Source organism: Halichoeres trimaculatus, unplaced genomic scaffold (genome assembly GCF_033239565.1).
Source record: "Halichoeres trimaculatus isolate MK-OKI-2021-1 unplaced genomic scaffold, fHalTri1.1 fHalTri1_scaffold_22, whole genome shotgun sequence".
NCBI lineage: Eukaryota > Metazoa > Chordata > Actinopteri > Labriformes > Labridae > Halichoeres > Halichoeres trimaculatus.
In genome coordinates, this window is record NW_027437200.1 from 16,922,378 (window position 1) to 16,936,412 (window position 14,035).

At 39.3% G+C, this 14,035-nt stretch overlaps 3 protein-coding genes across 5 annotated transcripts; 2 read left to right on the top strand and 1 right to left on the bottom strand.

Annotated features, from left to right (window-relative positions):
- The first annotated feature begins 4,465 nt into the window (after nucleotides 1-4,465).
- LOC141811034 (uncharacterized) lies at nucleotides 4,466-6,104 on the top strand. The gene is made up of 5 exons (XM_074698881.1): nucleotides 4,466-4,616; nucleotides 4,690-4,782; nucleotides 4,875-5,083; nucleotides 5,794-5,857; nucleotides 5,969-6,104. Exons 1-5 carry the CDS (start codon nucleotides 4,524-4,526, stop codon nucleotides 6,002-6,004), a joined length of 495 nt encoding a protein of 164 aa, XP_074554982.1. The 5' UTR covers nucleotides 4,466-4,523; the 3' UTR covers nucleotides 6,005-6,104.
- Nucleotides 6,105-6,288: 184 nt separating this feature from the next.
- phf23b (PHD finger protein 23b) lies at nucleotides 6,289-11,633 on the bottom strand. Its single transcript, XM_074662031.1, has 5 exons — nucleotides 11,089-11,633; nucleotides 9,844-9,875; nucleotides 9,648-9,740; nucleotides 8,006-8,621; nucleotides 6,289-7,892 (listed from the first exon to the last, which is right to left on the bottom strand). The coding sequence occupies exons 1-5, from the start codon at nucleotides 11,114-11,116 to the stop codon at nucleotides 7,699-7,701; spliced, it is 963 nt and encodes a 320-aa protein (XP_074518132.1). The 5' UTR covers nucleotides 11,117-11,633; the 3' UTR covers nucleotides 6,289-7,698.
- On the top strand, nucleotides 10,210-14,025 carry elp5 (elongator acetyltransferase complex subunit 5). Of its 3 annotated transcripts, none has more exons than XM_074662033.1 (8): nucleotides 10,210-10,442; nucleotides 12,229-12,289; nucleotides 12,382-12,462; nucleotides 12,660-12,871; nucleotides 13,073-13,248; nucleotides 13,324-13,419; nucleotides 13,521-13,621; nucleotides 13,695-14,025. In XM_074662033.1, the coding sequence occupies exons 1-8, from the start codon at nucleotides 10,388-10,390 to the stop codon at nucleotides 13,801-13,803; spliced, it is 891 nt and encodes a 296-aa protein (XP_074518134.1). In that variant the 5' UTR covers nucleotides 10,210-10,387; the 3' UTR covers nucleotides 13,804-14,025. The 3 variants fall into 3 exon arrangements, with proteins under 3 accessions (XP_074518134.1, XP_074518133.1, XP_074518135.1); XM_074662032.1 differs by lacking the exon at nucleotides 10,210-10,442 and adding an exon at nucleotides 11,663-12,112 and having other exon boundaries at nucleotides 13,695-14,018; XM_074662034.1 differs by lacking the exon at nucleotides 10,210-10,442 and adding an exon at nucleotides 11,663-11,911 and having other exon boundaries at nucleotides 13,695-14,016.
- The last annotated feature ends 10 nt before the right edge of the window (nucleotides 14,026-14,035 follow it).

Sequence of the window (14,035 nt, forward strand, 5' to 3'; positions counted from 1 at the left end):
AGGATCATTTGTTAGTATTGAGATATTTTTAACTGGTCTCCATGGCCATAATTTTTAATAACTTTCTTTATTTTTAGAGTTGAGTCCTGAATTTTGTATATATTCTAATAATCTTTTAATTTTCTAAAAAAAAAAAAAAAAAGTGTAATAGTACATGTAACTATAGCCTCATCTCTAAAATGTGTCAAAAGTGTAACTCTTTCTTGTAATGCAGTACAACTGTCACTTTTTGCCATCAAATAATATACGACTATCGTTATGAAATTGCTGCATAACAAAACCACAACACAACAGCACCAGTAAAACAGGTTCGGCACTGTGAGATTCAGAACACAAGAATAAAATGAAGCTCATATTCATACACATATCAAATATCAAATCCAACTAGGTCATCTTCAGCTTTGAACAGTCATGAACTGTTTCTCCTTCCTGAAGTCTGTGAGGCGAGGAATTATTCAAATACCTGGTGAATAATAAGCAGTGAGCTAATGCATAGTATCTTTTCTTGAGGTGCCCACTGACAACAGCCTCATGTGATCTTAATTTTGTTGATCTAATTTGTCTGCGAGTGTGTCTCTGAAAAACATGACACAATTCCTGAATTGGCATGACATTTTAGATTAAAATGATTCAGCTGTTTATCTATCATTTCACTGGTTACTGCGGTCTAATCCTGAAATCCTCTCCAGTGTTGCTCACGTTGTAGAGGCAACAGCCTCTGTCGGGTCTATATTTGGCGCCCGCTGCAATGTCTGTTACTTATAGGGCACTGAACCAGGGCGGAGTGTGAGCGAAGTCATTTAGGAACACACTCAGACATGCAGGGACACACACACCAAAGAAGAGGACTAAGGGACAGAAGAAATGTTAAACCTTGTGACAGGGTGAAGTTAATTTCTGGCTAAAGTATTTAGAAAAGCTTTCTAAATTTATTTGGCAAATACAGATGTAAAATCTTTAGTCAATTTTAATCTCTTTTAAAAGGAAAGACTGCGGCTGGGTTCTCACAATGCTGAATGTTGACATGAAGTGACTTATAAGAAATGTTATGAGAAAAGAGGATACAATAAACACAGGACATGATGTCCTTGACCATATTTTATCAGTTATAGTTTTCGAGAGGAGACCTTTCATCTACTTAAGCCCATAAATCCCAATCAAGTTCCTTCTATGGAACTCTAAACCTGAACTGTGAAACAATGCCACCATACCATATGATACAGTTTATTACACTACTCTATGGTATGGTAAAATATTCAACTATATAACTATATAACTATTATCTTTGCTATACTGCCTAAACTTTGAACTTCAGTATGATATTATCTAATAAGATTGGATACAATACTAAACAATACAATATGTTAAAACATGCTATGTGATAGTTTGATATGCTGTATAAAATGTGTAAATAATGCAATCATCAGCTTTACTTGACCCCAAAATTTGGATCTTAAAGCCTGAAATTCCACTATGTAAGTCAAAACAGTAAAAAAATGGAAGGAACAATTTAGTACGAAAAGAAATGAAACAAGACAGAACAGAATTGTATTGTATTTCTTGTATCGTATCCTAGTGTATCATATTGTATTGTATTGTGTTGTGTCATATCATTTTATATTGTGTCATATTGTATAATATCTTAACTTTTGATGTCGTAACCATAGACTGTAGATAGAGTGGACAACGTTATCATTGTACGGTTTTGAAGCCAAATTCCAAAAATAATAATCTCTTTTTTTAATTTTGAGAGTCTAATCACTTCTTGACTCTACCTCCCGACATATTTTACAACCCCAGAAAAAAATACACATGAACAGAAGCTGTCGATCATCGTTAAACGTTATGTAAAACCTTGTTTTTAACCTCTTATAATTACTGAAAATGAAACTCTTCAGAAAAAAAGAGGACTTAAATACGAGACAGCCAAATGATATCTTCAAATCACCACAGCAATCGGACGGGAGAAACATTTCTACGAGGAGTATTAATCTTTTAAAGTTTGACCACAGCCCATCTGGAATGACTGGGGAGTCAGATTTTTTGACCTATACTGCAGCCAGCCACCAGGGGGAGCAGTTTTTGTGGCGACCTCACTTGGAGCCGAGCAAGAGGACGCCCATTTTTTTTACAGTCTATGGTCGTAACTTGCCATATATCGTATTGTATAGTACTGCATCTTATCGTATTGTATCATACAATTGTACAAAGCCTTTAATTTTACTTTGATTTACTATGTGATTCCGATACGGTACTGATGGATGACGATTCGTAGATTACTTTAAAATACAATAAGATTTTATGTAATATGATATGACATTATGTGAATTAATAAACTGAATTTTTTTTTTCTAACAAATGGATATTACAGCTACAATACTCTATATGATACAATGTAAGATTATGACAGATAGTTGTTTGGGATTCCTTGCTTGTGTAACTCTGATCTTTACCTAAATCTAAACCTAAGATCCTGACCATCTGAAACATTGAATTGCAGCACAATAAGATAGTATGTGGCACTATTTACTTCAACACAAAATGATGTAAGATAAGGTAAGAGGATAAGGCTTTAAATAAGACAGTTTACAGTACAATACAACTGATACAGAACAAAATGATGAGGCAAATAAAACGATACATTATATGGCTTCACAAACATGCGATCATTTTGATGTATTTGCCAGAAGATCACATGATTTGGAGGACGTTTGGTCCTGTATAACAATAAAAGAACACACACACACACACACAGTCACACACACCCACGGTCACACACCCAGCCGAGGCTCCTAATGAGGCCTGTCTCTGATAACGAAGCTAATCAGCGCAGCCTATCTGGCCTCTGCCCCTGCTCACATAAAGCCAGCCATGCCTTGGTTTATTTATACATGGCTGATCTATCAGCAGCAGCTCTATGTTTGGTGGGCCTCGGGGTTCCCAGAATAGAAATAATTAGGACAGGGCGGGAAAGGAGGAAAAGTGAAAACGTGTCTGAATGTGCATACTCTCCATGCAGACCCCTTACCCACCCCATCCTCAGACAATCTCTCCATCCGTCGCTGTGGCTCTGTCTCCTGCCTGTTTGGTTTGGCGGGCGGAGGGGAGATGTGTGTGGTCTGTGTTGGGTGGTAATCTGTTGGTGAAGTCGGGCGAAGCGGCGTGATCAAGTTTTCCAGATAACTACACACACACACGGGCACTGATGTTATCGAGAATGTGTCTGTCTCTCTACTTCTGCCCCCATCCATCAAACCAAAACACAGAAAAGTTAGAAAAGAAACTAAAACCAGAATTTTTCAACATTGACTTCAACTCGTTCATCTTTTAACCGTCTTTAATGGCATCATTATTCAAATCACAAAAAAGGATTTTAATTCAAATATTGTAAAGATTAATCATACTCTCCTTATTCTTTTTAAGATTTTTTATGCTAAGGAGTGAGAGGCTGAAAAAAATGAATAAAATCCAAACAATTGAGTATTTCAAGTTTTTTGTTTTGTTTTGTAAAATTTGTTTTGATAAAGATTATATTTTTGGGATAAAATTGGGAGAAAATATCCCAATCAACCAATTTACTGTTGAAAAACAAGTTGTTCTTTTGAAACACTTTAAGTTCATATGTCTAATTAAATTTAATTTTTTATCAATTAAAGCTTAAATTGATAATTGAATTTGATTGTTTAGTAGTTTCGAAAAAAAAAATATCAGAAGCATAAAGCGAAGAAAAAATAGGGGAAGGAGCTGTAACTTTCTTAAGATATTTTAGTTTAATACATTAATTGTTTATTATCATTGCACTATTTGTGGAAAGCCTTGCATGTTTCAAAGTGTGCGTTACGAGTTGTAACCTTAAGTGACAATTAAAATGTAATAAAAACCCAACATCTTATCATAAAATGCTATACTTTGCTGTTTCTACTATTAATGGTTCACAAGAAAAAAAAGTAGATATAAGCTCTAAAAAGAGGAAGATTTGACTTCAATGGGAATAAACAGATTTATAATTCTGCACATTTTAAACACATTTTCAAACATTCCAGTTTTTATTTAATCATAAAATCAAATCAAATAAAAAATAAAATTAAGAAAAATAAGATAAAATACAATAATAATGTATTAATACGTTCGTGCTAGGTTTGAGTGAAAAAAATCTCTTCACTATTTTGGTTGGCTTTTGAGGCATGTATTTCACACAACTTATAGCATGTATACAGCAGCTAAAGCAACAATGACCTTATCTCATTCTCATCAGCTCACGCTCACTGTAAGGAAAATGTAAGAGGACATAAGGGCGGGACAGTCTGTGTGTTCGTGTGTGTATGTATGTATCAGGGCTTTGTGTAAGTACATAAAGAGTCAACCAGCGATGAAAATGCCGGGAGACAAGGCGGCAGATCTAATGAGCATGTCTGAAGTTACACACACACACACACACACACACACACACACACACACGCTCAGGTTGGGTTAGCCTAAACAGCCTCTGATGCCAGGACATAATATAAACCCACCCTACATGCATGGCTACAAATACCCAGCAGAGTGGTGGACGGACCAGAAGAGGAGAAGCCGCCTTAAGAACAGGAATCCACAGAGAAAACAGACCACTGAAGGTAAGCTTCACTTCACAACCTTGCCTTTCTCTGCACTCTGAGCTACCTCCTCTGACTCTCTCCTCCTTCACAGATGCTTTGCTCCAGGTGTGCGCTACCGTTCCTGACTCTCTACTTTTTCCTGGAGGAGATTTCTGCTGCTGTGCTGCCGAGCAGAAACAAAAGGGTAGGGTTTCTTTAAATGTTTGAAGCCTTGAAGAAGACAAATCAGAAGCAGCTATGAGCTTTTTTTCTGAAATATGCTTTTTTTCCCCTTAGGATATTAACTTGCTGGATCAAGATCTGTTCCCCCGCCTGCCTGACCGCTCAGACGATGGAGACCTCTCTGTGGGCGATGCCGGGGAGATGGTCAGGGATTCGGACAGCCACAGGTCTCACTCGGAGAGTGTTTTTGCTCCAACCGAGAACCTTTTGCTGCAGCGCCAGAACCATCAGTACCAGTACAACCGCAAGACCAATGAGAAGAGGTGGGAACCAAATGGGGGGAACCTTTTGTGGGGGGGATTCTTAGGCACATAGATTGAAAATAGAAACTTTGAAAATTGAATTTTTGTGTGTAACAAAATGGAAAAACAAATAACTCACAGCTACAGGAGTTGATGTTTAATAGAACTGTGACATTTTAACAACTTTTAACATATTTTTTGTATTTTTAACATCACATGTATATATTTAACGTGTTAAATAACTAAGAATGACTGATACCTCTAATGCAGAGGTGGCCAACCAGTCACAGACCAAGAGCCACAAAAATTATCGTGGTACTACAAAGAGCCACATCAAAAACCCACTTCCTCTCACACATACGTTTATAAACGTGTTTCGATTCCTACCGAGAGCCGTGTCAAAGACAAATTTTTGTTTTTACTGCAGAAAAGACAAAGTTTCATCCATCTATCCATGTAGATAGCTATGAGCACATGCACAATGTAGAGAAAAGAAACTGAAACTAAAGTATCACCCAAGTATTGATAAATACTGATCACAACATCAATTAAGATTGATTGGTACATCACTACTCATAACAATACTGAATGGATCGAAGAGCCGCACACCGAAAGGCATAGAGCCGCATGTGGCTCACGAGCCGCAGGTTGGCCACCCCTGCTCTAATGTAAGAAACTTGTGTATTTTAAATCGCTGTTTGTCTAATGTGTTTGTTTTTTTTTGTCTGCAGGAGGAAAGTCGCTCCTCTGGACTCAATCGGCAGCTTTAAAATGTCAAACTCCAGAAACCGAAAGGTGAGTCTCAGCATCTGAGAAGTGTAAAAACAAACTTTGGTTTTGAAATTTAGTGGAAGTAGTACCCAAATGAAACTGAGCAGGGTCTTTTTTGTTGTTTGTGTTTTATAGGATGAACCTGACGAAAGGGAGGAATTCATGGTTTAGGTCATAATCCAACAAATGAGCTCTTCATATTTTCTCTGCACTACTTCACATGTCATTGTTTTTTTAATTTAACATGAGTATTTATTCATTAACCCCTATTTAACTCACTGCTGTACTAACAAGTGAGATGCCTGTTGACTGACTCCCTCTAGTGGTGGGAGACTGTAACATGACAAACACTGCTGTGTGCTGACATCTAATAAATAAATAAAACTGCAACAGAATTCAACTTTGTTCTGGGTGTTTTTCTAAATAAAACCACCAAAATCCACTTTTATGTTCCCAAAGACTTTTATTTTTCAAGCTACAGTTAAAGAAAACAATATCAGACTGCAGAAAATATAGATTTTGCTCGGGTATTTTCTCTCTTCACTTTCACATATGTACAGTTGTCAAAGAAAAGGATATGTACACTGAACAAAGTCATAGAGAGAGTGCAACTGCTACTGGAGACTTACCAACACTCCCACCGACAAAAAGAAACAAAAAGAAAAAAAAAAAAGCACATGGTAAAACCAAACAACATAAACAAATGCCACAGACCTACGCGGCGTCAACTTATTTTCTGTACACTACAAACTTTGTTCTCCATGTGAGACAATCTTACGTCCATTCTCTGACGCGGGCGCATCTCTAACCCCGCCTCTCAGAAAGCTAAGAAATAAATGTTTACATGAAACAGAAAAACTGATTTTTTTTTTACAACCATTCATAAATGAGCCACTCTGATATTGTAAAGCACTGCTATACTTATTGTCGTACGGCGACGTCAGCCCCTCCTTTAGGTTGAACACGAAAAAACAACATGTGAAACAGAAATAAACAGCTTTAAATGTAAATGTTGTTCATGTTAATTAAAATGGCTATCAGTGATTGGTTAAAGAAGCCAGACAGGGAGAAACATTAAGCGCTAACTTATGAGAGCTACATGCTAACCAAGTACAGGTTTGATTAGCGGTAGCTCCTTTTATCACTAATACCATCCCGATACACAGTGGGAATGGAGGTTTTAGAAAGTGCACGACCCCAATAATTGTCTGTGTGCAATTTGAAAACGAGCATTTTATATGTAATTGCAGATGATGGACAATTAATGTTTAAAATTTATGACTTTAAAGATTACTTAATCTAGAGTAGTGGGTACCTCAACGTTCTACAGTTCAGTGATCATCACTGATGACCAAAACAAAGATGCAAACTCAGAAATAAACGGTAAAAATAGGACTGAAATATACTGAGCTGCCCACCTCACATCATGACAAATAACAGGAGTGACATTTTCCCTCTCTGACACTTGCATTAATTTAAAGTCAAACTGAGAATAATACTCCATGAGACGCTAAAAAGAAACTCGCTCTGATTTGCCCTTAAGAAATAAGAGTCCAAATGCACCTTATCACCAGCAGTTTACAACAATAAAGCCAATTAATGTCGGAATTAAGAAGTAAAAAAAAAAGATTCTCCACTGCGCTGCCACCGTCTGTCCAGTTCTTCACAGTAGCCAAAGAAAACTAGAGTGAGGGATAAATAAGAATGGTTGTGATTGTCAAAAAGAAATCCCAAAAAGTGAGAATACAGTCGCCATCCATGTGATGTTTTAGGCTGTTCAGGCTGTAGGCATCGATGAAAACGAGTGTCAAGAGGACAGCGATAAACGGGGAGTGCGTAAATGTCCCTCCTGTCCTCTTCCTTGTCTAGGGGTCTTTTTTGTGTCCCGATCGCCGCACGTCCCTGCACTTGTGGCAGTAAAAGATGTCGGGGACGTTGGATTTCTTGATCTTCGCACATGATAGGTGCACCCATATGCCGCACTGGTTGCACTCGATCATAGGCCGTCCTGCGAATGGCTTCCCACAGTAGCAGGTGATTAAGTCCCATGAGTCATCCCCTGTTTTAAAGAAGAAAACAAATAGACTGTTACATAAAAAGTCATTACAGGTGCACAAGAACCTCCATAATCAACCACCTGGACTCTTAAAAAATGTAAGCGTGCAGTCGTACCTGACTCCACCATGATGTCTTCATCCGCAATCCACGTCTCACCCTCGCTGGAGCTCATCTCTGCGTCCCTCATTGACTCGTCTGCCTGCATCTTTCCCAGCCCCTGCATACTTGGGTTGGAGCCCCTGTGCCCCGTCAGCTCATCCCTGACAGGCCGTACATCTGCGTGCGTGTGCCGCGCTTCAGAGTCTGTCTCGCTTTGCGCAGTCGAGCTTTTAAGCTTCTTGGGTTTGGGCTGTTTTGAGTTTTTGCTGCGTTTAATGCGCGCCCTTTTCTCGCCTTCACTGCTGCCGCTATCCGCTGCTGCCATGGCGGAGCCCAGTGACAGCTTTTTCAATTTTTTGTCCTTCTTGCGCTCTGCCTTCGAGCTGGCCTGGCTCTCAAAGAGCGAGTCTTTCAGGCGCATCTTGTCCAGTAGAGTGCTATCAGAGTGCATGCGGCGGATGTTTTTGCCCTTGTTTGCTCGAGCTTTACGGACGAAAGTGTGGATGGTGTGGATGTCTGAGTTTCCATCTGCCCAAGTGTTTCCTGTGGAGCTGCTGCCTCCACCGCCCCCATCTGCAGACAACCCTGAACTGTGTGCAGAGCTGGATGATGTTGGGGACCACGAACTTTCCTGTAAGACATTAAAAACAAAACATTTAAATATTTTTTCAGATTAACAGGCAGTAACAGTTTTGCTGCACGGCAATCTGTCCCAAATAATCTCCATGGTGCTAATGTTTCAGATACTGTTATATATGAGTGTTATACTGATGAGCTTTAACCTGTAATGTTTAGGGCTAACTAGGCTAGATGACACACAGGAGGCTATTGCAGCGTTACTCATACAACTTCTTAATGTGTAATGGTCTCCTTTCAACCTCCTTTTTCGCTCCTGTTTGCATCACAATACAATACAGTTCTCAAAGTCATTCTGGGTATAGCTTGCAAGCATGAGCGAGGTTAAACCTCTTGTATGGGTTAAGGTGTGGCAGACAATTCGGAAACAAAGTGATGGAGATGAAAAATAACATCCAAAACATATTCAAAAGGTGCTTTTCAATTGCAGGAACTTTCCTCAGGGACTAGGGACCTTAGGAGGAACTTTGTGAGGGCTTTCATACCACCATATTTCAGGAACTGGTTCTGTTCTGGATTCTCAGAACCTCTGTGCTTTCTAGCCCATGTTCATACCAGTTTAAGTGGAATGAAACCAATTGGTTCTGAACACATTTCAGTGTAATCATGCAGTCCAAAATTAGGCACAGGAACCAAAACTGGTGCGAAGGCCTTCTGTGAGTTTACAAAGCAGGAACCCGGCACATCATTTAGTTCCTAGGTGGATGATTACCCCCTGAAAAGCCCTTGCTCCGGGGGTGGTACACTCCAATGGTCCAGGAACTTTGGAGGCCAGCGCTTGTGAGCTTGTTTCTGACTGTTGGTGGAGCACCTGCAGTGTTCTTTTTTTTATGCCTTCAACACCAACACAAAAATCGTTTCCTCATTTAACTACAAGAGATTTATCTTCTTGCAGTGTGAAAGCACAAATTTAGAGCTAAATATAGACCCTGGATCCTGCTGTTGAATGCACAGAGTAGCTCAAAGGTCACTAGTTTCTGAGGACAGCCCCTGATGTTTAAAAGCCACCACAGCAGCTTACCTCTTTGGGGCTTGGGATGTAACCAGCGTATGCCAGAACAAAACTGCAGAACTTGTTGAAGTCCTCAACAGTCCTCTTTTTCCTCTCTGGGGGCTAAAAAAAAATCACAAAGACATTGTTTGAGTTACCAATGCTAATTTAAACAGAAAGCAATGATCAACACAATTGTCACAAAAATAGCAATTGTAGTGCTTACCAAAGGTTCAGTTTTGCATGTCAACAGCGAATCTGTAGGTAAAGAAAAATGAATACTGTTTAATTAAGAATTCAAGCACTTATTCTTCTCTTTTTACAGAGACATTAACACAAATATACAGCATATTGTTGCATAGGATTCAAACATGTGGACTACACCTAGCGTTAGCTTGCTAGCATTGCTCAACGGCTTAATCTGAGTTGTAAGAGAGAAACACGGTAATACTGATTTAGATTACTTTAGGATGTACCTCTTCATATTATTCAGTGCTGACCGTTGAAATTGAAAAAGATCATTTGTAATCGGATATGAATGCGTCTATGACCAATCGGTGTCACTTTGTCACTATCGGAACTCAAAGCAAGTCTGGACCTTCAGGCTGCAGTCTCCTAAGGATGTTTGGATTTTGACATTGACGTTAATGACAATGTTGATTTCAGTAAAAACATTTAAAGGAGCCGAGGTTGTCGATTGATAGACTCTAAGCTCGTCGTTTTGTATTGTTTAAATGCTACCTGCTAACGTTAGCTGACATTTAGAGGAGATGCTAACAGAACATGGCACACCGAGATATGATTATGATAAATCAGTCAAACAAAGTGAGTTTCCCAGTTTCTGTTGTAAGAATGTGTGCTGTAATATCGTGAACAGACGATGACTAGCCATGATTCTTGCAGAAAGTCAACTTTAGCCGTTCACAGATAGCTAATCGCGCTAGCTGTACGCTATTTGAAATGGGAGTGGGAGGCTGATTAGCAAAATTAGCTATCAGTTTACATTGCTTTTATAGAGAAAACAATCAAGATGTCATCATTTAGTTTTGATCTCGCGCTTTAAAGCCTTTAATTGAATTTTAAAATGGGGCTGGCACCTTTAAGTGTATTTTAAGTGAGGTGGTAGACCCACGTTAGCTATTAGCTAAGCTGGATCGGCGCGTTTACCAAATAGTAAGCTAATTTAACTGTGAACTTAGTATTTTAACATTACACTTACAGATTTACACATATACGTTCAAATAAAAACTTTAAGATAACTTTTACTTAACGTTTTGACGGCAAAACAGAAGTTTGTCGAAGAAAAGTCGTGTTATTAATATGGCATACGCAACCAGTCGCACCACCAACGTTGACCATAGCTAAGCGTTAGCTGTCCTTGTTGCTTTTTAATAAGAACAGAGAATAACTGAATAAGATAGAAGAAGTATTTCGTGTAAAACACATTGGAGGTAGCATTAGTCAAACATACCTTGATGCTCAGCCATTATGTCAAGCATTGTCGCCTCACCGACAAGGCCTCGATCCTGGAAACAGGAGCAGCAAGCGACCTAGCCGGAGAGCCGCGGCCGTCGCGCTGTGCCTTTCCCCGGCGTGGCTTCACCTTACCGCCGGGCAACTTTCGCAGCGGCAACCGAAGGGCGCGTAAGATCCAAAAGACCCCCTATCCTCTCCACTTGTGAGTCTTAGTTGGAATATTCCTTTGCTGTTAGGGTACCGTCCACCTCCTGGGTACAAACCGCCTGAACAGTCGCCACACCAACGTTATTAACCCGACAAAATACTAATTCCTCTGTTGCTTAAAGCCCCCCTATTCCTCGTCTCTACATTTATATAACCGTCACATAAACATTGCAAAAAGTTCGGTAACGACTTAACTAAACGAACAGTACTGCTCACGTAAATCCATTCAGGGAACTTCTCCAGTTAAGTTTTACTTCGTTTCTTCGCTGAATGCCTCCAAAACGACGGGAGTTTTGACTTTATTCCGCACGGTCGTCTCGGTGCGCGGCAGAAACCTCTTGAGGCTGCCAGCGCAGTATTCCACGCGAGGTACTCTGGGTAACGTAGTTCATTGTGTAGACATTCCCTTTCGCTCAGACGTTCGTAGATTTCGCTAAACTACAATCCCGGTCAGACATACGTAGCTAGCTGTGCCTATGGGAAATGTAGTTGTTATAGCTAAACCCCAAACATGCCAACTATCGAGACATGCTGCACAGGATAAGCCGATGGAGCTGAATGATCTTTAAAGTTTACATTCAGTGGAGTCAGTTTGCTTTTTTGTTAATACTGTAAGAGTTTTTTTTATATGTATTTTGTGATGTTAAATTCCCATTCTCGTTGTTTTGTCGTTTTAACAGACTGCGAATCAGATGCTAGCTTTGCTAACTAGCTAGAACTGTGTAGACGTACTCCAACTCACTTATTTAGTTGTACGATGTTGACTGAATTATTACAGGGTGTTGACTCTGGAGGTTTTCTTATTATTCAAGGTAAATGATTTAAAACTGACATAAATTCTGTATTTTTTCCATACGATAACTGTGTTAAACACGAAACCAAACAGTAGTTCAACTTACAATGATACAAGCTATGTTTGGATTTGTAGATTCTGCCAGTTGTTCAGGTAGACACCTCTTGAAGAGTTTCATCAGTGCTGCATTGAACAGGTATTCAAAAGAAATGTGTTGTTATGAGTCATGTATGTGTGATTATGTCCATTAATAATCAGAAAACATATTTACATATGAAATGGGTGTAGAGAGGAAGCTGTCCATGTTCTTGGCTATGATGTTGGAGAGGAAGAAATGAGAGATGGACTGAACGGATCAGCCACTGGAAGGTAAATTCTGATGCAAAAGTTTTTCTCGTTTTATCATAAAGTGAAAAGTGCCTGTCTTTTACTTTGTAGCTAGTTGTTTTCTCCCTGTTAAATCTCTCAAGCAAGTAACTAAGGGTATCTATTTTGCTTTTCAAATTAAATGCAATCCAATTAAATTAATCAAACTGACCGTTTACTTATTTTTTTCTGCCCTTCAGGCTCCACTTTCACAATGCGTACACAGACCCACTCGGTTGGACTGATCAGTCAGCTTGCACAGTTAACCAGTTCTGTTTGGAGAAACTTACGCATTTACTCAAGCAAACAGGGAACATCAAATCTACTATATTGGTCATCGACTCTCTCTCTTGGGTCTTGAGACACCTCAGTCCGCCTGCAGTCTGCAAGACTCTTCATCAGCTCAGAAAAGGTGACAGATAAACTTCTTAAAGTTGTGTGTTGACAGTTTTTATAAGCTTTGTTTAAGAAGGAGATTTATCTAGAACAAAAATATTTTAGAAAAGGTTTGACAAGTGCTGAATATTTTTGTTAATCTAACATAAAGTACAATAATGAGAAAATTCCACAGTGATCCCTACATTCTCACAGCCCTTTTCTGTGTTTTCATTAGGGGGAGCTGTGAGAGCTGTTATTGGTCTGCTGCATGCTGACATGCATCAGAGGGGGACTGTTGGAAGTGTTTGTCACCTGGCTTCTTCAGTTATTCAAGTAGCACCTGGGATAAAGGGAGATGAAGCTTTGGCTAAAATTACAAGGCGCTCAAAATCAGGGAAAGTTATACAAGAGGTAATCAGATTTTTTTCTGTATAGATGTGTATTCTGTGCTGTTTAAAGGCTGACAACTTTGTGTTTTGTCTGCAGGAAGAGCTTTTCAGCATCAATGAGGATCTTACAGTCAAAGTACAGAGCAAGCCCAGCCAACCCGGGCTCAAACAGAATGACACAGAAGAACAGGAGGTTCAGTATAACTTAATTATTCTGGCATCGTAATCTGATCAGCAGAATTAAGATCATGCTCTGATATTGCAGCACTGAAGGTATCCGTCTTGTTTCCACAGGTGGACCCAACAGCCAACCTGACCTTTAACCTTCGCCTTTCAGACACAGAGCGTGAAGCCAAGGAGAAACTTGCTCTTCCTTTTGTCTTCAGTAAAGAAAAGTGAGGAACTTTTTACTGTTATTATTCTGCTGTCACTTCAACCTTTTAATGTTGTGACCTTTACTTCCCCCAGGAAAAGTGCTCTGCTGCACTCTGGCCCGGGTTCAGGGCGGATCCTGTATGAGCCAGATGCCAATGACGACTACGACCAGGAGGACCCTGATGATGATCTTGATGTGTAGCCTTTGAGTATAAAACCCACCAAAGATGTGATTTTATACTCTTCCTATTCAGGAAACCAACATCATAGACTTTACAGGAAGATGTTTGAAAATCTGTGTTATGTTTATTTAACACTGAATTTTGTCTCCTCAAATTATTGATCATCTTTTTATTTTCTTTTTGTTGTATCTTATTGAATAAATGTATGTTGATATCCACTTGGAGTTCATACCACCCTTTTTTCTTATGATA

What these genes read in the sequence shown, in the direction of transcription:
- phf23b (XM_074662031.1), bottom strand. Translation starts at nt 11,116, where the DNA reads ATGCTTGACATAATGGCTGAGCATCAAG. An exon ending in CATAATGGCTGAGCATCAAG is followed by an intron (nt 9,876 to 11,088) that starts GTATGTTTGACT and finishes CTTTACCTACAG; the next exon opens with ATTCGCTGTTGACATGCAAA. An exon ending in AGACATCATGGTGGAGTCAG is followed by an intron (nt 7,893 to 8,005) that starts GTACGACTGCAC and finishes TCTTTAAAACAG; the next exon opens with GGGATGACTCATGGGACTTA.
- LOC141811034 (XM_074698881.1), top strand. Translation starts at nt 4,524, where the DNA reads ATGGCTACAAATACCCAGCAGAGTGGTGGACGGACCAGAAGAGGAGAA. An exon ending in TGCCGAGCAGAAACAAAAGG is followed by an intron (nt 4,783 to 4,874) that starts GTAGGGTTTCTT and finishes TTTTCCCCTTAG; the next exon opens with GATATTAACTTGCTGGATCA. An exon ending in CGCAAGACCAATGAGAAGAG is followed by an intron (nt 5,084 to 5,793) that starts GTGGGAACCAAA and finishes TTTTGTCTGCAG; the next exon opens with GAGGAAAGTCGCTCCTCTGG.
- elp5 (XM_074662033.1), top strand. Translation starts at nt 10,388, where the DNA reads ATGCTAACAGAACATGGCACACCGAGATATGATTATGATAAATCAGTC. An exon ending in TGATAAATCAGTCAAACAAA is followed by an intron (nt 10,443 to 12,228) that starts GTGAGTTTCCCA and finishes TTGGATTTGTAG; the next exon opens with ATTCTGCCAGTTGTTCAGGT. An exon ending in TTTGTCTTCAGTAAAGAAAA is followed by an intron (nt 13,622 to 13,694) that starts GTGAGGAACTTT and finishes TACTTCCCCCAG; the next exon opens with GAAAAGTGCTCTGCTGCACT.